Raw genomic sequence first — 24,701 nt, forward strand, 5'->3', positions numbered from 1 at the left:
ACCCTACCCCCTAGACCTGGGTGGGGCCAGGAGCTTATAAATTCAGGTATTCGGGTGCCTGCTCCCCTTCTCTGGTATCCAAGCTGCCCCAGATGAAGCTGGAGGATCTGGAGGGTGTGAGATCTTTGAGACAAGAGCCGGGGGTGGGGGGATTGAGAGACACCCAGGGAGACACAGGTCTGCCCTGGTCTAGGGGAGACACTGGATGCCCTGGTTCCAGGGAGCAGACATGCACTGCCCTGAGGGACTTGAGTTTCAAGGGCACCTGTGTAGGTCCATGTGTCCTTTACTGAGGCCTCAAGTTGGACCTGAACCAAGAAAATGTCCTGGAGATGCAAGAAGGAGCTGCAGCGGGGGAGGGGATGAAGTGAATAAGGAGGATGTCCCCGAAAGCGTTTGTATCAGAGCCAAGAACAAGGTCAGGAGTTATCAGGGGTTCAGGTCAGCTCAGCTCAACCTCCCCAGGTGTCCCAGGTGCCAGGCTCCAGGCTGGGCAATGCTGGGGACACAGAGACGACCTTTCCTGAGTGTTCCTGGGAATCTGTGATGTGATGGAGGCACACCAGGGGCTGTGAGGCCCAGAAAAGATACCTGTTAGGTCTCAGGGCCTCCCAGAAGAGGTGGGAGCTGAGCTGTGGAGGGCAAATATGAATTTGGAAGATGAGGGGAGCTGGGGCCTCCCATGGACTGGACCCTTCACCAGGAATCCAGTGTCCAGTCAGGCCAGGCCTGCCCACAGCAAATTCTCAGTCTGGTGGGGGAGGCAGACACCACTTACTGGAGATGGTCAGAAAATCCCTCAAGGAGGAAGTGGACCCTGAAGGGAATAGCATACCTGGGAGGAGGAACAGCCTGAGCAAAGGCATGGAGACATGGAATCACAGGAAGGAAAATGGGAGAATCAGCTGTGTCTAGAAGGGCAAGGTCATGAGAGATCCGGTCAGAGGGGCTGGTAGAAGGGGAGAAACCACTCATATCCTCGAAAGTGAGGTTGAGGAGCTAGGACTTTACCCTGGGGGTGCTGGGGATCCATGAGGGCTATAAGCAGCAGTGGGACATGGTCAACTCTGGGTGTGGAAAGACCATGCAGGGCCATGTAGGGGAACAGGCTGGGGGAGTGGGAACTTGACTGGGGGACAGATGGCAAGGGGGGGGGGTGGTGGGCACCCAGGAGCCCAGGTAGGAGGCTGGGGTAGGGTCTGGGGGAAAATGTATTCTGAGCCAGAGTCTGGAGCATGGAGAGAGATCCAGGAGCAAGTGGGATGGTGCTGGGATCTGACAGGCTGTGGGGGCACCTGAGGGTTTGTTCTGGTGCCTGGAGGAACAACCCTCAGAGATGGAGAACCTGGGGGAGGGTGGGGGAGGGGGAGAGCAGTCTGTGGCGGGGGTGGGGGCACAAAGATGGTGGAAGAAATTTCTCAAGCGGCAGGTGGGATGAGTTTGTGTCTGGAGGGATCCAGGTTGAGGCACAAGTGTCCCACCTCACCCCGGTTCACTCTCTCCCCTCCCCAGACTTCAACAGAACCCTCGTCCCTGCTCTGCAATGTGGCTTCTCCTCACCTTCTCCTTCCTGCTGATGTCTGCAGGTGAGGTGGGCCCAGGTCAGGTCTGGGTCCATGGGAATGTGGTGCCCCTCCCCCACATCAGGAACAAATCCAGGCCCTGCAGTCTTCCACTACCCCCCATTCCCCCTCCCCGAGTCCTCACCCTACCCCAAGACCGTCAGAGGCCTGGGGCTGCTCTAGAGTCCCCATGCCAACTAGGGCCTTTTGCTGCTCCTGACAACAAGAACACAGACCTGAGTTCGAGTTCTGGGGCTGCCCTTTCCTTGCTGTGTGGCCTTGAGGAAATTACTTCACCTCTCTCTACCTAGAGTGCCTTCTCTAGAAGACAGCACTTACCTATGACGGTAGTGGTGAGGTTTCAATAGCATAATGTAGATAAAGCTCATAATAAGCCTTCAAACAAGTGTTAAGAGGCCAAGAACACAGACTTCTGGGCTCGAATTCCAACTCACCATGTTCTGGTTACTTAACATCTCTGTGGCTCGGGATCCCCAACTGGACCACGGAGATAACAGCAGATGCCTCCAGGGTTGTGAAGATTGAATCTGGTCCCGTGGGTGAGGCACTAGAAGGTACTTGGTCCAGGGCAGTGCCCTGTAAGGACGTGTTGGCATTGCTGAGTGCTGGGTGTATGCCAGACACTCACGTGGATATAGGCCAGAGCTCACCTAATTCTCAAAACATCTCTATGGGGTGAGCTCTACTGGCCTCATCTGACAGGTGAAGGGGCTGAGGCCGGAGGAGAGTGGCCACTAGGTCAAGGTGACCCTGGGAGGCAGGAAAACTCCAGCCCATGTTCAGCTACCACCCATGGAGAATTTAACTGTAACCTGATGCCTCGCCTCTGGGGGCCCCTTGAAGCTCCCCCCTGCTGCCAGCCTTCCCTCAGGCTTTCTCTGTGCTCTCTCCTCCCTGCCTCCCGCCTGCCCACTGCACCCAGCCAGGGCCTCCACCCTCCTCCGGCTTGTACTGGCCAGGGGCAGCCTCAATGCCCAGCTGTTCAGCCCGAACCCTCTGTCCTTCTTTGCAGGACAACAACCCCACCCTTCCCTGTTAAGCCCCCTGTCCACCACATCCGCATTCCCCCAACCTTGCCAGGGCCCTTGGCCCAGTTCCTGACCCTGGCAGGCAGAGGATGGGCATTTGGTCTGGCTGCGCAAATTCCCTTCCCAGGGTGGGTGTCTGTGTGCCTTGCTGTGACCTTCAGGGGTCATATCCCCATTGCCCAGTAGCGGATCATGGTCTTATAACCTTGAAATATCCCTGTTTATATCCTTGTGCATGGTGCAGTGCGTGCGTGTGTGTGTGTTTGTGTGTGTTTGTGTGCGTGTGTGTGTGTGGTGGGTTTTCAAAGCCCTGTGTGTCCACATCCTGCCCACATATGTGAACTGGGTTCCCTATGTGAAACACAATGAGTGACTTTGAACACCAGGTGACTGACTGGGGGGCTCATCTAGAGATGGGAAAATATGTCCTGTCCTATGTCTCTGGCTATGTTTTTGACCTTGGATGCCTAGCCCTGTGTCCATTGTTTCCCTGGGGTCTGATCTAGTGGGTCCACATCTGAGTGTTGGCTCTCTGGGTTCATGTCTCTTACTCTGGATCCCCACAGTGACTTGAAGACGAATCACAATTTTGACCTTGACTATCTTCATCTGAGCCCGATCATATATCTGACTGACTTTGGCTAAATTTCTGTCCAGAACCTAAATATCTACATGTATCTCTGCATAAATAAATCTATGTGTCATTTGTTTAAAATAACTAGTCTTTTTTTTTTTTTTAAAGATTTTATTTATTTATTTGAGAGAGAGAGAATGAGAGAGAGCACATGAGAGGGGGGAGGGTCAGAGGGAGAAGCAGACTCCCCGCTGAGCAGGGAGCCCGATGCGGGACTCGATCCAGGGACTCCAGGATCATGACCCGAGCTGAAGGCAGTTGCTTAACCAACTGAGCCACCCAGGCGCCCTAAAATAACTAGTCTTTATTAAGCAACTATAATAAGCCAGACATCATAGACACACACACTCAGGCACACATAATGTTATTTAATCCTTACAACAATCCCATTTTACAGATGAAGAGACGTAGGCCCAGAGAGGTCAAATAATTTGCTCAGACGCTCACAGATAACATGTTTGGACCCAGGGGCTTTACTCTAACATTCCAGATTCAACCACTATACTTAGACTCGTGTCTGTGAACAAGTCTTTGGAGGCCTGAGTGTATATGTATGTCTCTCCCCGTGTACCCTTATTAAGGACCCCACCTTCTTGTCCAGTCCCTGTGCATTAGTGGGCAAGTCTGTGACTGGTATATTCAGACCCACACTGCAGACTGTAAGTTTATTTTTTTAAAGATTTTATTTATTTATTTATTTGACAGAGAGAGAGAGACAGTGAGAGAGGGAACACAAGCAGGGGGAGTGGGAGAGGGAGAAGCAGGCTCCCCGCTGAGCAGGGAGCCCGATGCGGGGCTCGATCCCAGGACCCTGGGATCATGACCCGCACTGACAGCAGACACTTAACCAACTGCGCCCCTGGAGACTGTAAATTTAGGTGTGAGCTTCTATGTGCAAATCAGTGTCTGTGGATGTGTGTGTGTGTGCTCACATATATATCTCTATATATATATATCTATATATATCTATGAATGTCTGTGCTGTGATTCTTGAAACTGCAACCCAAGTATATACAAGTGAATTTCAGCTTAAAGTGCTCTCTCCCTCAGTTCCTAAGTTTGGAAGACTGGTTGTGCCTATGTTTGCCCATGACCTTGTGTGGCCACATCTGCAATTGCCTGAGATGTCCAGACTCTGGAGCCAAGACTGCGTGTCGTACATATCGAGTGGCCACATCCTTTTGATGTCTGTGACAGCTTGGCGATGACCTTGAATGGCTGGTTCCAAGTGGCCATCTCTCTGGCCCTGTATCCAGTGTCCCTGTCTTCACTCCTAATCTCAGAGGACTTCTTGACTTCTGGTCCTTTCCCACCTCCCTGCTCTCTCAGAATCCTGTAGTAAACGGGTGAGGGCCAAGGGGAGGGGGACAGCTCTGGAGAAAACAAGCAGCAGTTGTAAAAGCCGGAGAGAAGGCTGTGCTAAAAATTCAAGGACAGGGACGTCCTAAGAGATTGGGGGCAAGCAGAAGTGAAAAATACATAGTATGGGCAAGGTGCAGGCAAGGTGTAGGGCCCAAGGAAAGGGAATCTGTCCTCAGGGACTCTCCTCTGCCCCCTCCCCCAGCAGCCCAGGACGACAAGATGCCGGGAGGTGAGGAGTGTGAGCCCCACTCCCAGCCGTGGCAAGTGGCCTTATTTGAGCGTGGGCGCTTCAACTGCGGTGCTTCTCTCATTTCCGCACACTGGGTGCTGTCTGCAGCCCACTGCCAAACCCGGTATGAAGACAGGGCTCTAAGTCCTGAGGGGCATGGCGGCAAAAGTCTACGGATCTGAGAATCTTGGATCCTGAGGAGGAAAGAGCAGGAGCCTGGGGGTTGAGGGGTTGAGTTCGGGGTGGGTGCACCTCCTTGGTCCCTGAGGGGCAGCGGCTGGAGCTATCACTGGCTTCGGCGCCTTGGGCAGAGGGTAATGGCATCTCCAGACGCCCGCAGGGTGGGGGGACCCCAGCTCGCCGCTCTTTGATCTTTCTGCCTACCCCTCGCTCCGCTTGCGGGTGATCACCGGCCCCGCACAGCTTCCTGAGAGTGCGCCTGGGCGAGCACAACCTGCGCAAGCGCGATGGCCCCGAGCAGCTGCGGACTGTGGCTCGCATCCTCCCGCACCCGGGCTACGAAGCACGCAGCCATCGCCACGACATCATGCTGCTCCGTCTAACCCGGCCCGCGCGCCTGTCCCCGCAAGTGCGCCCCGTGGCGCTGCCCACGCGTTGCCCCCAACCGGGTGAGGCCTGCGTGGTGTCTGGCTGGGGCCTGGTGTCTGATGACAAGCCTGGGACCAAAGGGAGCACAGAGTCACAAGGTGCGTGAAAGGATGGTGCTGGGTGTCAGGCCTCCAGGGACCCTATTCTCCAGGGCTCTTGCGCGAAGAAGACAAGGGCCTGAAAATACGGATTCTCTCCAAGTCCACTGTCTTCCCCAGTGAGTCTCCCGGATACGCTGCATTGTGCCAACATCAGTGTTATCCCGGCCACATCTTGTAACAAGGACTACCCAGGGCGCCTGATGGCCTCTATGGTGTGTGCAGGAGTAGAGGGCAGAGGCATGGATTCCTGTGAGGTCAGAGCCATGGGGTAGGGGGACAGGTTTGGGAGTTGGGATGGGATCAGGTTGTGCTTGTTTTGGGCCAGAAAAGATGCTAGGGATAGGTCTGGGGATGGGGAAGGAAGAGCAGTTAGAATGGGGATGAGGTTGGAGATGGATTGGGTTGTGCTTGGGGTGCACGATTTGGTGGTTGGCTTGGAATGGCCTGGGTTTGAGTTAAGAACAGGAATGGGCTTGGGGCACCTGGGTCGCTCAGTCGGTTAAGCGTCTACCTTCGGTTCAGGTCATGATCTCAGGGTCCTGGGATCCAGCCCGATGCCTGGCTCCCTGCTCAGCGGGGCATCTGCTTCTCCCTCTCCCTCTGGCCCTCTGCTCGTGCTCTCTCTCTCTCAAATAAATAAAATATTTTTTAAAAAAAAGAATAGGTGGGCACCTGGGTGGTTCAGTCAGTTAAGCAGCTGCCTTCGGCTCAGGTCATGATCCCAGGGTCCTGGGATGGAGTCTCGCATCAGGCTCTCTGCTCAGTGGAGAGCCTGCTTCTCCTTCTCCCTCTGCCTGCTTCTCTGCCTACTTGTTTTTTTTTTTTAAAGATTTTATTTATTTGACAGAGAGAAACACAGTGAGAGAGGGAACACAAGCAGGGGGAGTGGGAGAGGGAGAAGCAGGCTCCCCACTGAGCAGAGAGCCCGATGTGGGGCTCGATCCCAGGACCCCGGGATCATGACCCGAGCCGAAGGCAGACACCCAACAACTGAGCCACCCAGGCGCCCCTTCTCTGCCTACTTGTACTCTCTCTCTATCTCTCTGTCAAATAAATAAATAAAATCTTTATTAAAAAAAAAAACAGGAATGGGCTTGGTTTAATTTTTTTTTTAAGATGTATTCATTTATTTTAGGGAGAGAGAGAGAGCACGAGGTGGGAAAGGGGCAGAGCGAGAGGGAGAGAGAGAATCTTGAGCAGACTCCCTGCTAAGTACGGAGCCTGCAGCCTGGAGCCCTATGTGGGGCTCCATCTCAGGACCCTGAGCCGAAATCAAGGGTCAGACGCTTAACCGACTGAGCCACCCCAGCACCCAAACCAAACCAAACCAGTGCCCCTGGTTTGATTTTAGATGGAAAATATGTTGGGTTGAATTGGGGATAGGGCAAACTTTGTCTAGGATATGAAAGACATGATGACTGGGATTGGTTGTGTTGGCAGTGAGGATGGGAGTAGGTCTGGTTTGATTCCAAATGGGGAAGATGTAGGTGTTTGATTGGGTTGGGGTTACATGGGAAGGATAGAACATGGGTTGGCCGAGTTGTATTGACTTGTGTTGGGTTGGATTGGTTTGGGTTAAACTGGGTTGTATTGAGTTGAGTTGGGGTGGGATTGCATGGGGTGGGGTTGGATTGGATTTTGATTGAGGTTGTGAATGGTGATTGGGATAGGGATGGGGGCACCGGGATCCAGAAATTTCCCATTCACACTTTCCCTTCTTCCCACAGGGTGACTCCGGGGGACCCCTAGTCTGTGGGGGAGTCCTGCAGGGCATTGTGTCCTGGGGTGATGTCCCCTGTGATGCTACAATGAAGCCTGGAGTCTATACCAAAGTCTGCAGCTACTTGGAGTGGATTAAGGAAACCATGAAGAAGAACTGACCATTTTGGTCTACCACCTATGTCTCTGACTGAACGGAAGCTCCCAGAGCTGACCAGCAGCTGACCTGACCTGGGACAGTGTTGGGCCATCCCTCAAGACCTCATTTGTCCAAGGCACAGATGTTAGCCAAGGACTTGTCCCGTCTCAGGCCAGAGCCGGTGCTCAAGGTCACCTGTTTAAACCCCGAGATAACAAGAGTGCTGATGCAAGTTTCTCTGTAGGAGTTTCTGTGACTTTCTTCTGGGGATGAAGGGAAGTGGGAGCCAGAGACTGGTTGGGGACCCAGAGCTACTGTATATTGTTCCTTTTCGCCCACTGCCCCAATACCTAGGTGAAGAGAAATGGCTTGAAGTAGGGCTCTCTTCATTCACATATGCATAGGATCAGCTGTGTAATCTTGAGGAAAAGACCCAATGCCCCTCAGCTTCGGTTTCCCCATCTGTAAAACAGAGATCATCATACTGCTTACCTCACAGGGTTGTAAGAATTAAATAAGGAGGCTCATATGAACTGATTCAAATAGTGCCTGGCACTGGGGAAATATATCTCTGGACCCCAGTGAAAAGACCCAGCACACACTAGATGATCAAGAATGACCTCATTGTCGGGCGCCTGGGTGGCTCAGTTGGTTAAGCGACTGCCTTCGGCTCAGGTCATGATCCTGGAGTCCCGGGATCGAGTCCCGCATCGGGCTCCCTGCTCGGCAGGGAGTCTGCTTCTCCCTCTGACCCTCCTCCCTCTCATGCTCTCTGTCTCTCATTCTCTCTCTCTCTCTCAAATAAATAAATAAAATCTTTAAAAAAAAAAAAAAAGAATGACCTCATTGTCTTCGCGATTTAGTTGTGGGCTTCCTGGTAGCCAGGCAAAAAGGCAAATGTTCTCCTTTCCTTAGGCACATACAGTGGAGGCTGAGTTATCCTGCGACCTACTTTGATTTTACTGAAGAACCAAGGGAGGGTGTCAGGGGCCTATGAATTTAACACTGAGGCTGCAGAAATCTGCTTCCCAATTCTCAACAGAGATCCCCCCCAAATGTGATCTTCAAGGTCACCCAATGTTGAACTACATGAACCTGGCTCCTGAGACCTAAATATTTTACTGGGGGAAGGGAAATTAGAATTTGTGGAAAGGATGCTCTTGATGGTGGAAGGCAGATTGTCTGGAATTCGTGGGACTTTGGAGGACATAACCTTGAGTATCCAGATCTGGGGAACAAGGAGTAGGTGTGGGGTATAATGGGATCCCAGCATTGTTTGGGGGCAGGGGGACATTGGATTTTGAAATGCTAGGGAACTTATTCAGGGAGACCACTGAAACTTCATATTTCTGGATCTGGGGGCACTAGGACTGTGGTAACCACCACAATTTTATTTGGAGAGAAACAATAGATTGGGGCCTAGATCCTGAGTTCGGGAGTGCCAGAGTCAGGGTGTTCTGAAAGCCAAAGCTATGTTTCGGAGACAGCTGAAGCTGGGAGACTGGCATTTTGGCTCCAAGTGGTGCAGGGAGAAAGGAATCAGAGCCCCACTGCTGGTGTTTGAGGGTGCACTGAGTCCTTGGGGTTCCAGTATATGGGGCTTTGTATTGGAGGTCAGTGATTCCTCCACTCTCCTCTTTCTTCTCCCACTCACCCCCGCACACCTCCCCTCATTGTCTCTGTCTCCCTGAGCAGGGGCCCAGGAGCTCCAGGCCCTGCCCTGTCTGGCCTCAGGCCCCAGGAATGCTTCCAGCACAATCAGGGCCCACAGAATAACAGGTGCTCGCTCTCCCGCCCTTTCCGCAGCTCTGGGGTGGGAGGAGGTGTCCAGCCCCCAGGCAGCAGGGGCAGGGCCTTGGCCAGCATCTGGGTGCCAGCAGGGCAGGGGTGGGGCTGGGGAGGGGGGAGTGAGGGCTTTAAAACACTCCTTGGTGAGGCTTCCAAGCTCCGAGCTCACCACCAGCCTGCCCGTGGTCACCATGTGGTTCCTGGTTCTGTGCCTTGCCCTGTCCCTGGCAGGGACTGGTGAGACAGTGGGGAAGATGTGGGGTGGGGGAGTGGGCCCGACTCTCATGCTTCCCTCACCCCCCATAACTTCTTCCTATCCCACAGTCCACCCCAGACCCAGGTCCCAGGCTCTCTCCCAGGCCCCTAAAGTCCTACTTCAGCCCCTCCTCCTGGTCACAGTCCTCATTCTTGCAATCGGTCCCTGCTCCCTCCCAGGAACCCCCAGAACTTTCTCTTCTTCCCCACTCAGACTCCTGCCCCTCACCAAAGAGGCCAAGCCTGGGCCATCTCTGTCTCTCTCTTTGGGGGACTCCAACTCTTCCAAGGAGTGCTCCCAATCCCAGCAGACCCTGGGACCCTGATCACCCCCACCCACCCCCTTGTTCTCTATGGCTCTGTCTCCTGAGTCCCCAAATCCTTCTACACCCTGGTGATTTTTCCCATCTGGCTGTCAGCTCTCAACTGGGTCCTCTAGTCCCTGACATCTGGTTCCCTCTAAATCTTCCCAGGACCCCCAAATTCCATCAGACACCTACGCTTCTCCCCAAACAGACTTTCTGGGCTGTGACTCCAGGTGGGCCCACCCATCCGGTATGAGGGTCCTACAAATGTCTCTTCTTTACCCAACTCTTTGACCCTGAACCCTGATGCAGCATCCCCCTTTTTTCCCTGAGGAAGAACACCCAGAACCCCCAACTATAGGTTCCTTTCCTTGTGTAATTTCCTTCCTCCCCATGTTCCAGCCCTCCCCAAGTGAATCCCTCCTGTATGGCTCTGGTTTTCTGGGCTTCTCTCCAGGATCCCAAATACCTTCACACCCCGCTGTCCTGCCCTACCTCCCCCAGTACTCCAGCATATGATTCTAAAACTCCACATCAAGTGGGTCCTCCCTGCATTCCTACAGCTGCTTGGCCCCAGTGTGCCTCCATCTTCATTCCTGTCCGGCACCACCCCCGAGAGAACCCCAGATCCCTCCAGTATCCTCAGACTGTGAACCCCATCTCCATGAGAATCACCCAATCCCAGAAGAACTGTCATCCAGCTCTGCCTCCCCCTGAGCCCCCTCCCAGTCCTGACCCCAACTCCAGTTCCACGGCCTCACCCCTCTTACAAAGCCATTCCTGTTCAAGGACCCCAGACCCCCAGAGGACCTTCTCCCAGCCCCAGTCAAGGGACCTCAAGTTACACACAGACTCCTCAGCCCAGATGCTATTCTTGGCCTCTCAGACCGACTTCCCCTGCATCTTTAAAGAACCCCAAAACCCAACCTAGACCCGAACCAATTCTTCAGCCTGGGATCCCTGTAACCCCCCCAAATCCTTCCTTCCCAGCTTTTGAGCCACTCTCTAGGGGCCCTATATTCTCTGTTTCTAGAATCTTTTTTCCCTCTCAGAACTTACAATTTTCTGTTCCCCAGGCCAAGACCCCAAATCACCCCCTTATCACCCAATCCCCATGCCACATGCTACTCACACGCTGCCTTCTTGTCTCCTGCCTGATCCCTGTGGTTGGCTCTGTTCTCAGCATAGTCTCCCCACCCAGGACCCACACCAACCCATAATCCCAAGGATGGCTCCAGAATTCCAGAAACTTCCCACACCCCTTGCCCATCTCCCCAGACCCCCAGCCCTGCTCCTCTGCCCCCATGTCCCTCCAACCCAACATTACAGCTCCCTCTTCTAGCCCAGGACCCCTGGCCCTGCTGCCGCCTCCCACCTGCCCTGACCCAGCACCCCTTCCGCAGGAGCCGCGCCCCCCATCCAGTCCCGGATCATAGGAGGCTGGGACTGTGAGCAGAATTCCCAACCCTGGCAGGCAGCTCTGTACCATTACAGCAAGTTCCAGTGTGGGGGTGTCCTGGTGAACCCACAGTGGGTGCTCACAGCTGCCCACTGCATAAACGAGTGAGTGGGGGCAGGGCGTGTGGGAAGGGGGTGTCTGTGCTCCCACAGGAATGAACAACTGGGCACCGACCCTGGGTTCACCTCAGGGGAGGCTGGGGGACTGAGGGAAACAGATGGTACTGGTCTGGGTCCCATGGAGAGTGGCAGGGACAACCCCAGGGAAGCCCTCTCATGGCAGCCTGTGTCTCTGTCTCTCCGTGTAACTGTGTCTCTGTGTCTCTCAGTAACTGGCTCTGTTATGTGTCTGTCTATCTGAGTATGATTTATCCCTGTCTCTCTCTCTCTGTTTGGTCTCGGTGTCTCTGTGTGTCTCCCTGTGTCTGTCCACCTCTGGGTCCCTCTGCTGCCTCCCTGTCACTGTAGGTCTCACCCTCCATCTCTCTGCCCCATCTCTCTCTCTCTCTCTCTCTGGGTCTCTGCCTCACTCCCTCTCCCCCATCGCTGCTGAGCACCGCCAGGATGGGACTGAGGGGGACCCCCAGAGAAAAAGAAGGGATTATCCTGAGATGTATGTGTGAGAGGGCTTCTCATGTGCCCAGTCCCTCTGTCCAGGACAATGATGCTCTGCAGGGGACACAGGGAAAGGCTGGTTTCAGCTGGAGCCTGGTGGGGGCCCTGGAGGAAGGAGGAGGAGAAAGAGGAGGAGGAAGGGGGAGAAAGTCTGGGGAGGGAGGTGGAGCAGACCTTGGGCTGGGGGCCAGGCCAGCGGCTGCTGGGGAGCCAGCCCCACAACCCCTGCTGCAGCTGAGCTGGTCCCAGGCCCCCTCCCTGCTCCTCCCATCCTCCCTCCCTGTTCTCCCTCCCCGTTCTCTCAGGCTGGGCCCCACCCCCACCGCCTGCACTCCTCACTCTCTCCCTTTGCTTCCTGGCCCTGTCTCACTGAGCCTGCTGCGCCTTCTTCTCCCTTTCTGTTCCTTCCCTCCTGCTCCTTCCCTCCCAGGGACTCTTTCTTCTGTCTCTCTCTCCTTTGTGCTCTGTCTCTCACTGTCCTCCCTCTGCCTCTCATCCACTCTCCCTTTGTGCTCTCTGTTTTTCAGGCTCCCTGTCTTTGACCTTGTCACATCCTTCTGTCACTCACTGTCTTTTCTTCATAGCTCTTTATCTTCCCAACTGTCTCTCCCTCCAAGGTTACTCCTTGTTTCTGTCTTTGGGACGCTCCCTGGCCCCATCTCCCTTTCCCCCTCCTCTCTCCTCATTCCCTGGGGCCCCCTCTCTCCCCAGCAATTACCAGCTCTGGCTGGGTCGCCACAACCTGTTCGAGCATGAAGACACAGCCCAGTTTGTCCAGGTCAGTCGTAGCTTCCCACACCCTGAATTCAAGCTGAACCTCCTAAAGAACCATACCCAGCGCCCCGGAGAGGACTATAGCCATGACCTCATGCTGCTGCGCCTGGCAGAGCCCGCCCAGATTACAGATGCTGTGAGGGTCCTGGACCTGCCCACCCAGGAACCCCAACTGGGGAGCACCTGCTATGCCTCTGGCTGGGGCAGCATTGAACCAGATAAGTGTACGCGGGGGGCTAGACCATGCAGCCTGGAGCCCAGACACTTGGGTGTAGGGAGGAGGGGGCTGGGGACTGGACTCAGGGTCTGAGTGAGGAGGGGCTGAGGAGTCACCGGGGGTCTGGTCACAGCCCTTTTAATCTCTGGTCTGTAGTCATATACCCAGACGATCTCCAGTGTGTGGACCTCAAACTCCTGTCCAATGATGTATGTGCCAAAGCCCACTCCCAGAAGGTGACAGAGTTCATGCTGTGTGCTGGACACTTGGAGGGCGGCAAGGACACCTGTGCGGTGAGCCAGCCGTCCCCCCACCCCCACCCCCAGGCCTCCAGGTGCTGGGGGAGGGGACTCAGGTTCTGGACTGCTGTTGAGAGCTAACCAGGCATCCGTCTCCACTGCTGCCCAACTCCAGCTTCTCCCAACCGAGTCTCAGCGCCCTCCCCCCTGCCCCCTTTCCTTCCCACACCCTCATCCTGGTATCCCACGGATCTCCCTCCTCCACATCAAAGTTCACCTCTGTTGGAATCCCGACGCCCTCTGGCAGTGGACTCTGGAGAGAACTGTGTCTTTTCCCGGAGCACTGTGTGCGCTCTGTGAGCCCAGGTGTTAGAGCTGGTGCTCCACAGGCGGAACCGGGGACCTTGCTGACCTTTCTTTTGCTCTCCCCTTTGTGCTGCAGGGTGACTCGGGGGGTCCACTGATCTGCGATGGTGTGCTTCAAGGAATCACATCCTGGGGCCACATCCCATGTGGCAGCCCCAATATGCCCGCGGTCTACACCAAAGTGATCTCGCACCTGGAGTGGATCAAGGAGACCATGACAGCCAATTCCTGAATGCCCCCACCATGTTCTCTACCCCAGTAAAATCGAATACGCATCAAATTCGCATCACATTTCGTGTCCTCTGGCCTTCCAGACGCTGGGAACCTGGAAGCTGGGAATCCACCCAGCCCAGTCTAGAATCCTCTACAGCCCTCCCAGGCTCCCGGCAGGAGGCGTGCACGAATGAGCTAGGGAAAAGGAAGGAGCAGAAACAGGTGTGTAGATAAACCGGCAGAGAGAAGCTCAGACCCCAAAGGGCAAGCAAGGCAGGGACTCGATACCGGTTCACACGTTTGGACCCGACCCTGCTCTAGGGGAGAGGACGCAACGGAGGGTCGGACTTAAAGGTTGTGAGGCGCCCACGTTTTATTGTGTCGGAAACATCAGTAAGGGGGGGGCGGGTAGGAAATGTTATCACAAGCCGCGCCTTTCGGGGGAGAGGCTGGTTCCCCAGAACCGCGTAGCTACATCAAATACTGGGCAGTTCAGTGTCCCGCCGGGGGCGTCACTGGATATCCAGGGGCGGGACTCGCCCTCGGAAGGGGAGGAGTTCCCAAGTTGGAGTGCAACTTCGGGGCGTGGCCTGAGAGGGCTAGCTTACGGAAAAGCTTACGGGGCGGTGTCGCACTGTAGGGGTGGGGGCAGGATGAGGAGTCAGCGGGCGGGAACAGAGCTGCAAAGGGTAAACCCTAGCTCGAGGGTTGGGGCATGTTCCTTGGGAGTGGGGCCTCGAAGGGAGGTCTAATCTCGGGCACGTGGCCACGATGAAGGGGACGGGCCCGGTATCTGACTGCGGTCACTGGTCAGTATCCTGAGAAGCTCGGGTGCTACTGCTTCGAGAGGCTTGAGGGGGTGAGTGCATTGGGCAGGTCCACGGTGTGCTTCTGGTCGGCGGCGGACTGTTCTTGGGACATGCGTCTCGTGGTGTTCTGCTGCCAGGCCCACCGACGATCCTCACCCGCCGCTCCTTAAAGGACGTCCTTTTGCTCCACATGCCCACATGGTTTAAGTAGCTCAGAGCTCCTGCGGGCGGGAGGGCTAGGGGGCCGTTGAACTCCGAGCCCCGCCCTAGGCCCCGCCCCATCCCTCGAGGGCGCCTCCCCTCGGCTCCGCCCCTATCCGGCCCCAGGCCCGCCTCCAGTTTTCCCCGGGCTCCGCCCCCTGCCCTGCCGAGGCACCGCCCCTTCCTCCCGAGGCACCGCCCTCACCGGCCCACAGCATCAAGGCGCCGGCAGCCCAGCACAGGTAGGTGGTCACCAGGTAGGATACCTGTGGCCTCGGGCGCAACGTCTCGCAGTTGACTACAAAGAGTGTCAGACTGAGAACAATCAGGAGCCCTGCACTGGGGTGGGGCCAGAGATGGACACAAGGCTGGACAGGGACCCCAGGACCCCCCAGAAAAGAGAAGAGAGACACACGGCCTCTCCTCTCCCACTCTCCGCGACGAGCCATTGTGTGTGCGCGCGCGCACACACACATACACTCCCGTGACAGACAGAAAGATACCCTGACGGAAGTGTAAAGAAGGAGAGGGGAAACAGGGAGGAGAGAGAGATACCCGCTACAGTCACCCCGACTGCGAAAGATAAAGTAGAATTGAGATGCACACAGAAAGAGTGGGGCAGAGACCCCAACTGCCGTTCAAAGACCGACCCAGCAGATAGCACCTCTTACCCCAAGCCGACACTTACCAATGCTGAAGCTGAGAGAACTGAAGACAAGGTCAATCTTAGTTAGGCGTCGGAAGACTGGCCGGAAGGAGAGGCCCATGGTGGGGAGGAGGATGAGACACAGGGTCAGGGCCAGCATCATGAAGCCCATGCTCATATGGATGAGAACTAGGGGGAGAAGAGGAAGTGCTCCAGAGTCATCCCCAGACACTCTCCAAGGTCATCCTCCAATCTCATCCCACTGACATCCCCATGAGCAGCCCAATGGACACCCCCAAAGTTTGGCAACAGACACCCCCACGCCCATCACCTAAGTTCCTTCCTAGAAACCCCAAAATGACTCTCACTCTCACAAAGTCACCCAGGCACCTGTAAAGTCAAAATCATCCCCAATTATACCCTCAAATTTGTCCCAAATCACCCCCCCCCACCTACCCAAAAGTCAACCCCAGAACGCTCATAATCAACTCCACCCATACAGATGACCCCTGAGTTACCCCCACTCACATCCTCAAAGTCACCCCACAGAATCATCTCAGCCATTTCTAGAGTCATCCCCACAGACACCTCCAAAGTCATCCCACTCATACTCCCAAAAGGCATCCCACAGCAACTCACATTAATACCCTCAGTATCACACTCAGACACTCCCAATAGCACCCTCAAAATTATCCAAGACACTTTAGTCACCCATAGTCTCCAAAATCACCCTACTTCTGCTAAAGTCTCTCCCATTCACATCCCAAGGTCTCCTAGTTATCCCATTTACACTCCCAGAACCTCCTGAATATCACCTCCATTCACATCCCAGAGCCCCCCACAGACATTCTCCAAATCACCCACCTTGACCCCCAGAGCATATACAGATATGTACACACAAGAAAAACTTCCAAATACCCTAAAACCACATAATCCCACTCAGTCTGAGTTGCTATTTATCCAATATACGTTTCAAAACAAGAATTTTGGCTCCTTCTGAGAATTACATCTCCTTTTAGCCCTTCCCTACTTTGCCCACTTTTGAACAGTGCAAGACGGTTTCAGCCAAATAAGCTAAGACTCCATCTACTTTGTTTCTGGCAAACTGTGTATCTCTAACACGTAACCAGAAACCTAACCAGAAAGAAAGCTTGGTCATATATACAGAATAGCAAGAGTCCTCTGGGGATCAATCACAAAATCCTGGTTGAGGACTTATGATATGCTTTGCCTTCTGGGGCCATAAAAATAGTCATGACTCTGGCTGAACCAATCACAGTGTCCCATACCACAGGCCATGGTGATTGGCCCAAAGATGGGCACATGACCAAAGCCAACTAATCAAGCTCTGCTCTGGGATTTCTCTCTCTCTCTCTCTCTCTCTCTTTTCTTTTCTTTTCTTTTTTTTAGATTTTATTTATTTATTTGAGAGAGAGATAAAGAGCACAAGCAGGGGGAGTGGCATGCAGAGGGAGAAGCAGACTCCCTGCCAAGCAAGCACCCTGGGATCATGACCTGAGCCAAAGGCAGATGCTTAACCAACTGAGCCACCCAGGCGCCCCTGGGACTTTTTCTAACTGAAGCTGTCAAGAGCGCTCTTTCCTCTAGTCAAGAGAATTATGAGCCTGGGGCTGTCTGAGCCTTGGACCCAGTCTCATGAGGGCAGGAGATCTGATAGAGTAAAACTAAGAAAGAAAAGCAGACAAGAGGACAGGAGAAAGAGTTGAGATGACATTCAAGTCCCTGGCTCTTGTCATCCCAGAGACTGGAGTACCTGTGGTTTGGTCAGAAGTAGACATTTGTGGTGTAAGCCTCAAAGTCCATTTCCTACTCTCATCCCCAGTAGGGAATAATTGGCTTATGCCAATCAATGCATTGCATTGCTCTGCTGCTATATTTGTTTTGGGGTGCTCATGTGACCCAGCCACACAAGACTTTTGTAGGAACTTTTTGTGTTCTTTTTCCTGCCAGACTTGAGGCCACATTGTTAGTATTTCTGCCAGTTGTCTGTCTGTCTGCTCTCAGATCCATTCCCCACCCTTCCCTGTTCTGTATTGCAAGGACTACATTTCTGAGCCTCCTTTGCTCATTGGCTTATCAGTATGTTTGGCTTATGGGCAGCACCAGCAGAAGACTAGCTCTGGAAGGAGAGGACAAGCCAGTGTATTTATTTCCCTCTCCCCAACCCCCACCTCAGCTGGTGTCTTTATTAGCAGTAGCTGCATTTTTTTTTTCCTGTGATTCTAGTCACCTCTAAGCAAATCCCACCATGAGTCTATGCCTTCCAGATGGCTCCAGCTTCCAGGCTCTGGTAAGACCACCACCTCCCTTTCTTCTGTCCCTATATTTACCCCCTCTGAAGCATCTAGAATGATTTATTTTCCTAACTAGATCCTGACTTATCACTATGTGGAGCCTTGAGAATGAGGCCAATTTAAGTACCCAAGAAAGAGACAGATAGTAATGTCTGATGCTCTCACTTGGACTCTTGAATTCAGCCATGCCTGAAAGCATTCCTATTCCCACTCTTTTTCATTTAGGTGAGACCATAAACTCCTTCACTCAAGCTATTTCAAGTCAGAGTTTCTGTTACTTATGATCCCAAAGATTCCTGACTAATTCAAATCCTTTCTGTAAGTTGGCAAGGAGCACAGGATTCAATGCTGCCTGCATACCACACACTAAAATCACAGTCAAACCCTAACACACACACACACACACACACACACACACACACACACAACCAGAATTGCATTTTCACCAAAAATCTAGAGGGAGAAGAACTCCCCAAAGCTGAGAAGCAATTGGTAAAATCTCAGAGGCAAAAGTGGGGAAATTAGAACATAAAAATTCTAAGTTTCTACACCTTAAAAAAAGCCCTCATAACCTATATGTTATGTCTTTATGCCAACCATAAAGCATTGTACATTCTTAGCATTCAATAAATGATGATTTACTTTTAAAAAGAGAGCTGTAATACTGCCTTGTGTGTTTTTTAAGTGATAAACATATACATTATATAGAGAGACATACTTATATGTGTGGGTGTGTATGTATGTGTTTGTAGATAAACATAGCTATATTCTCATATGTGCAGAAAATAAGACTAGAAGAACACACAAGAGCTTAAAAACGGCTTAGTAGCATCAGTTGCCCCCAGGAAGGGGAATGGGTGGGATGGGAGACAGAAATGCGAGGGAGACTCTTGCACTTGTTAAAATGTTGAACTGTGTAAATATATTGCCTGTTCAAATAAAAGTAACCTAAATTTTAAAATAAAAAAAAACTTTAGGGGCACCTGGGTGGCTCGGTCGTTAAGCGTCTGCCTTCGGCTCAGGTCATGATCCCAGGATCCTGGGATCGAGCCCCGCATCGGGCTCCCTGCTCAGTGGGAAGCCTGCTTCTACCTCTCCCACTCCCCCTGCTTGTGTTCCCTCTCTCACTGTGTCTCTCTCTCAAATAAATAATAAAATCTTTTAAAAAAACTTTAAAATCACCCAAAGTGGTGATTAACATAACAATAAAAATAAAATCACCCAAAGGTAATGTGTTAGAGCAAAAGGGGAATGAAATGAACATTCACCACTCTTTTTTGTCTTCCCAGCACCTCTGAACACCAGTCCACATTTGGAGAATTTTCCCCAACATATGCATCCACACTTTCCAGGAAGGAAACCAGCCTCCCATAGAGGTAAGACCTCAGCACATGACAAGGCTCCGCCAATAAAGAGCCACACTAGACTTGGAATCAGCAGCTAAGAGTGGGCATGGACTCTATTCTGGTAGGTGTGGCCACAGCCACCTCCAGGGTCCCAGGGCAGCAGAGAAAGAGGTTCCCCAGTGGAGTCCAGGCCTGGAGAGACTGGGGTGCACAGAGCAAGTTGCAGTGTGTGCATCCAACCAGCCAGTCCTCCGGGGGCTCTTTGGGCACGGTCCTGATCACTTGGCGCCTGGAGCCCAATTCTCTGGCCCTGCAGGGATTCTGCAAACTCCCCAACATCCTGTATAAATCTATTTTCTGCTTAAACTAGCTTTAATTGTTTTCTGTTGCTTGTCATGAGAATCCTGACTTCTCTAGGGAGTGTATATCAAAGTCTTTGAAAGTCTCCTCAGCTCTTCTGAAGGACTGCTATTCCACGCTTGGGAATCTACCCCCCAGGGTAACTGTGCTCCAGTAAAGTACCATCAATATGGAAGGAAGTAGGGAACCATTGTTTTTGTCCACCCAGCATCCATTCCCATTCTTCTGGCAACAACAGCTTGACTTTGTTCAGAGGAACTCTCTGCCCACCTTTGGTCCTTGTGCTTCTGACAGAAATGACCCCTCCATTGACTCGTAAGAAAAGCGTGTGATCCAGACCCAGCTAATCACAGCAAGACATCTCCCTGACCACAGCAACTGGGTGCAGAGAGGAGAGAGAAATCCCAGGGAAGTAAATCTGATCCTATCAGAGCTAATACTGAGATCTTTGTTTGAGGGCTACAGAAGACAACTTACTCTCTTTTCCGCCATGGTTGTTCACAGAAAGGACAGAATCTGGGTGCTGATGATGGGCCCCATTACCACTGCCTAGGCATAGCTTGCCTACGAGGAAGCCTTCACAGAGAGGTGGCAAGAGACAGATTCCCTAATGACACCCTTTAAGTGCCTGGATCCAGCAGTACCTGAACCTGGAATAGATCTATGCCTCTGTACTTTTCCATAACTTGAAACCATATTTGTCTTACTTACATCAACTTGAGCTTGGGAGGTATACACGAAAGAGATATCCGAAATAAATAAATAAGAATAATATCACAGAATGTTCTGGAAGTTTCATAAACTTATTTGAGATCTGAAACGAAGGTAGGTGCATTGGCTGGAAAAAAAAAAATCCCTTATAATAATAATAGCTAAAGCTGGTGTAGTGCTTAATATGAGCCAGGCACTGTTTTAATTCCTCTGCTTGTTTTAACTTGCTAATTCTTCAAACAATGCATGAATAGAGACCACTACCACTACCATTTTAGAAATGAGGAAACTGAGCCACAGAGAGGCCAAAGAAGGTGCCCAAGATCACCCAGCCAACAAGTGATTGAGCCAGGATCCAAACCCAGGCACTCTGACTCCAGGTTCTGGGTTGTCTCCTGTTGCAGTGTTCAAAATCACTGGAAACACACAGAGACCTACAAGGAAGCAAAATGTTTCTGAAGGAGCTGGAAATCATCTTTTTTTTAATCGTCTTTTTAAAAAAAAACAACAACACTGTTTTAAAAAATGAGGGAGAGGGGCGCCTGGGTGGTTCAGTCATTTGAACGTCTGATTCTAGGTTTCAGCTCAGGTCAGGATCTCCGGGTCCTGAGATCAAGCCCCACCTCAGGCTCAGCGCAGAGTCTGCTTGGGACTCTCTCTGCCTCTCCCTCTGCCCCTCCCCCCTGCTCTCTCTCTCTCGCTCTCTCTCTCTCGCTCTCAAATAAATAAATAAATCTTTTTTTTTTAAAGTGAGGGAGAGAATGAGGGCATCTTTAGCCATCTAATGATGAGGCAGATTGGTTTTCGGTCAATTTTAGGGCTCTTCCCATGCACCAGGACAGTCCTGTTTCCCTGTTTCCTCAAAAGCTCTATGTAACTCCAGGAGACTCCTTCACAAGGCCTTCAGAGAATCTCCAGAGACCCTCCTGAGAATTCCAAACATTCCCCCCAAGAACATCCAAAGAGATTCCCCCAGAGATTCCTGCCCCTGATAACCTCCTGAGACACCCCCTCCTTCGAGGATCCCATAGCCTGTCCAGGCTCCTACTGACCGGTGACTTGGCCCAGGCTGGCACACTTGTGCTTTCTGCAGTCTGTCCAGATGCCCAGGTAGCCAGTATAAGAGCCCTGCAAGTAGGCCAGACGTCCATCTGCCACGCTGAGCACCATCAGGGTTGCAAGGATGTTGAAGACGAGAGACCAGCCCCGCAGGATGAACTTGCGGTCCCCATCCCAGGAAGAGACCACGTCGGCTGGGAAAGAAGAGAGTTCTGGGGGCCAGGATCCACCTGCAACCCACTGCTGCATGCTAGTCTCCATTTCTGACCACGGCCACATCTCCATCCCCACCCAGACCTTGCCTTTTACCCCATTTTCAACCCCCCTCCTCCAGCCATCTCCCCACCCCCACCCAAACCCCAATACCCACCTCTGCCCCATCTCTGATTCCAAATGCATCCTCATTCTCATCTCTAACCCTAATGCCCACCTCAGCCCCCATCCACAACCCCATTCGAAGCCCAAACCTACTTGTTTTATCTCCAACCCCATCCTCCAGTTCCTGTTCCCCAAACCCCAGCTCCATCACTGCTCTCAACCTCATCCCCTTATCTAGACCCCTGTCACAAATCCCAATCCAGGACACGTACAGCTACTACAGAGGCTCCAAAGTGTGTTCACGAGGCTGAGACCCATGGTGTCGCCTACACCCCACATTCACCACGCCCCTGTGATCCTGCAACCTTCCCAACATGCAGGGACTCCTATCCCCACTCCCTTGCTCACTCACCTCCAGCCACACTAGACTTCACAGGGTCCCACTCACACTGAGAGCTTTCCTACCTCAGCACCTCCACACACAGTTCAGGCTGCTCCTTCTGCCTGGAACACTCTTCTTCCACCCGTGCCCAGAATGCCCTAACCACCCTCCCATGCCCCTCCTTCCACATCTCCTTTCCTGAGCCACCCAGCCCAGCCCAGCCTCAATTCTTGGGTGAGGTCACCCACCAAATGCTCCCACAGTGCGACGTGCAACTTGTCTTCACTGGTATCCCACAGACTTGTGATTCCCCTTGTTTCACTACTTTTTTCCCTATCAGTCTTCCCCAATGGACCTCCTTGAGGATAGGGAACAAATCTCTTCTGGTTCCCACTGCGCCCTCATCAGCTGGTATAGAGCTTTTGCTATTTGTTCAATGAAAAGGGTCATGACTGAATGCAAGAATAAATGAACTGGTGGGGGCATCCATGGTATCTAGTTAGAGTAATACCTTCCTGTCCTTCTGTGGCACCTCTCAATGTGGATTTCAGAAGAAGTTGGATATACAGGTCTTGGACTTGGGAAGGAGCTCGGCGCGGGGCGGGGGGGGGGGACAAAGTTACTTGGAGCATCAAAATCAACATCTGTGAAGTGTAAAAAACTCCAACAGGTTTTGATTACAATGGGTTCCATGTGCTTTTACATGTTATTAACCCACTTCATCCTTAAGAAAACCCTCTAAAGTATCATTATCTCCTTGGACAAATGAGGAAGCTAAGGCGCAGAGGAGTTGGATATTCATGTGATTAAAGACATGAAAGTTTGTGGATTTTTCTTTTTACTTTCTTTCTTTCTTTCTTTTCCCCCCCAAAAGGTTACCACAAAAGCCAAAAGGAGGGATGGGGGAAAGGCAAGTTTGAAATATCTCCACTCCTGGGCGCCTGGGTGGCTCAGTTGGTTAAGCAACTGCCTTCGGCTCAGGTCATGATCCTGGAGTCCCTGGATCGAGTCCCGCATCGGGCTCCCGGCTCAGTGGGGAGCCTGCTTCTCCCTCTGACCCTATCCCCTCTCATGCTGTTTCTCTCTCTCTCTCTCAAATAAATAAATAAATAAAATCTTAAAAAAAAAAAAAGAAAAAGAAATATCTCCACTCCTGACTGACAAGGCTGCACACACTCGGAGTACCTGCATTCCCACTAACCTCTTTTGAGCCCTTCTCAAGCTGTGGCTCTTCTGCCTCCCCTCCCAAGCCCGGACTGCAGGTCTCTGAGGGCAGTGAATGGGTCCAACCTTCTCTCGGTCCCCAAGGCCTCAGGAGAAAGTAAAGAAAGACAGAGACAGAGGAGAAAGAGAGCAAGGAGAGACACCGAACTTGAAAAGGGAATACAAGGAGGAAATTAATTCAGGGAAGGCCCTGGGAGTGGGGCGGGATAGGGGCAGGTAGGAGGAGGGACTTACAAATTCGGATCTCAAGCCCTCCAGAAACTGTAAGAACTGACCTCAGAGTTGCTGGTGCCCTAGTGCTGTCTCAGCCCTGCCCAGCCCTGACCCTACTCTGGCCCCTCTCTGATTCTGCTCTGTCTGGTCACTCCCTCCCCACTGCCCCCCACCCCTGCCCAGTCCTGACATCTCTCAGACCCATCCATGACCTCTTCTTGACCCAATCCTGACCCTGCCCATATCCCACATGGAACCCACCCTGACCCAACCTCAGCCCAGCCCCCATGTCACTCACACAGGGTAGAGTATGAATCCATGGCCAACTTCCTAACCTCCCAGAATCTCTCCAACTGTCATGGAACCTCCCCCCCTGCCCCCAGCTGCAGGCCAGACTGAAGCCCTGAGGCCTGCCCCTGGACAGCAGGAGAGACCAGAGAACACAGAAGAAGGGTCAGAGAGATCCAAACCACAAAGGACAGAGCCTGAACCTGGGAAAGAGACCAAGAGACCCCTAGGTGGCCATGAAGGTGCTTGGAAGGAGGGGCTAAAGCAGTTGGCAGGCTGTTTAGTTCATCTGGGAACTGGCCTTGCTCTGCATTTCCACATGTCCCAGAGGCCCCAACCTCACCACAAGAGCACCCAGCCAGATGTCCTTCCAGCAGCTCCCGGTAATACCCAAAAGGAGACCCCAAGCTCTCCGTCCATTCTCCACAGTCACCGGGTCAGCACCCAAGAACCCCTGCCCACTCTCCATAATCGCCAGGTCAGCATCCAAGAGCCCCTGCCCATTATCCACAATCGCCGGGTCAGCATCCAAGAATCCCCACTGGTCAGCAGTCGCTGGGGCAGTATCCAAGACACACCGTCCATTATCAACAGTCGCCGGGTCAGTACTGAGAACACACCAGCCATTACTGGCAGTCGCCGGGTCAGTATCCAAGATGCACCATCAGTTACCTACAGTCGCCGTTTCAATACCCGAGATGTTCCACCCATTTTCCAAACTCGCTACTTCAGCATTCAAAATTCTCCGTTAATTACTCACAACTCCCTGACCAATATAGAGTCAGTTACCTACAGCAGCAGTCAAGCCAGTAGCAATAACCGTCGGCCAACAAGCTGGAGTCCACGCTCAAGTATTCAAGGCCTCACATCACCAATCCGGGCCAAAGTCGATGTCCCCCCTTCAATTACTCACAGCCCCACGGCCAGTATCGAAAGGGTCGATTCAACCATCTGGACCTCGCAGGAGAGTTTCAGAGGCTCTGTGGACAGCGCCCAATTCAACCAAAGTACTCTCGACAACAATATCCAGAGCATACAGTCAAGCAGATCCAATGAGATCAATTCTGGCGGGTGAGAGGCAGGGGTCCAGGCAGTGGGCCAGGTTCTGGGCTAGAATTCTGGGGGAGGGGCAGCACTCAAAGGTCAGGGACCAGAACTAAAACCAATATACTGGAGGCTGGAGGTTGGACCCAGG

At 52.7% G+C, this 24,701-nt stretch overlaps 2 protein-coding genes across 3 annotated transcripts; both read left to right on the forward strand.

Moving 5' to 3' along the window:
* The first annotated feature begins 1,543 nt into the window (after window positions 1-1,543).
* On the forward strand, window positions 1,544-7,647 carry LOC123323732 (kallikrein-15-like). 2 transcript variants are annotated; one of them, XM_044912204.1, is made up of 5 exons: window positions 1,544-1,586; window positions 4,810-4,960; window positions 5,260-5,543; window positions 5,664-5,800; window positions 7,274-7,647. In XM_044912204.1, exons 1-5 carry the CDS (start codon window positions 1,544-1,546, stop codon window positions 7,424-7,426), a joined length of 768 nt encoding a protein of 255 aa, XP_044768139.1. In that variant the 3' UTR covers window positions 7,427-7,647. The 2 variants fall into 2 exon arrangements, with proteins under 2 accessions (XP_044768139.1, XP_044768140.1); XM_044912205.1 differs by having other exon boundaries at window positions 4,813-4,960.
* Window positions 7,648-9,364: 1,717 nt separating this feature from the next.
* LOC110572972 (kallikrein-1) lies at window positions 9,365-13,698 on the forward strand. Its single transcript, XM_021681426.2, has 5 exons — window positions 9,365-9,429; window positions 11,156-11,315; window positions 12,537-12,823; window positions 12,973-13,109; window positions 13,498-13,698. Exons 1-5 carry the CDS (start codon window positions 9,384-9,386, stop codon window positions 13,651-13,653), a joined length of 786 nt encoding a protein of 261 aa, XP_021537101.1. The 5' UTR covers window positions 9,365-9,383; the 3' UTR covers window positions 13,654-13,698.
* The last annotated feature ends 11,003 nt before the right edge of the window (window positions 13,699-24,701 follow it).

Source organism: Neomonachus schauinslandi, unplaced genomic scaffold (assembly GCF_002201575.2).
Source record: "Neomonachus schauinslandi unplaced genomic scaffold, ASM220157v2 HiC_scaffold_568, whole genome shotgun sequence".
Lineage (NCBI taxonomy): Eukaryota > Metazoa > Chordata > Mammalia > Carnivora > Phocidae > Neomonachus > Neomonachus schauinslandi.

What these genes read in the sequence shown, in the direction of transcription:
- LOC123323732 (XM_044912204.1), top strand. Translation starts at nt 1,544, where the DNA reads ATGTGGCTTCTCCTCACCTTCTCCTTCCTGCTGATGTCTGCAG. An exon ending in CTTCCTGCTGATGTCTGCAG is followed by an intron (nt 1,587 to 4,809) that starts GTGAGGTGGGCC and finishes CCCCTCCCCCAG; the next exon opens with CAGCCCAGGACGACAAGATG. An exon ending in GCAGCCCACTGCCAAACCCG is followed by an intron (nt 4,961 to 5,259) that starts GTATGAAGACAG and finishes GGCCCCGCACAG; the next exon opens with CTTCCTGAGAGTGCGCCTGG.
- LOC110572972 (XM_021681426.2), top strand. Translation starts at nt 9,384, where the DNA reads ATGTGGTTCCTGGTTCTGTGCCTTGCCCTGTCCCTGGCAGGGACTG. An exon ending in GCTGCCCACTGCATAAACGA is followed by an intron (nt 11,316 to 12,536) that starts GTGAGTGGGGGC and finishes CTCTCTCCCCAG; the next exon opens with CAATTACCAGCTCTGGCTGG. An exon ending in GCGGCAAGGACACCTGTGCG is followed by an intron (nt 13,110 to 13,497) that starts GTGAGCCAGCCG and finishes TTTGTGCTGCAG; the next exon opens with GGTGACTCGGGGGGTCCACT.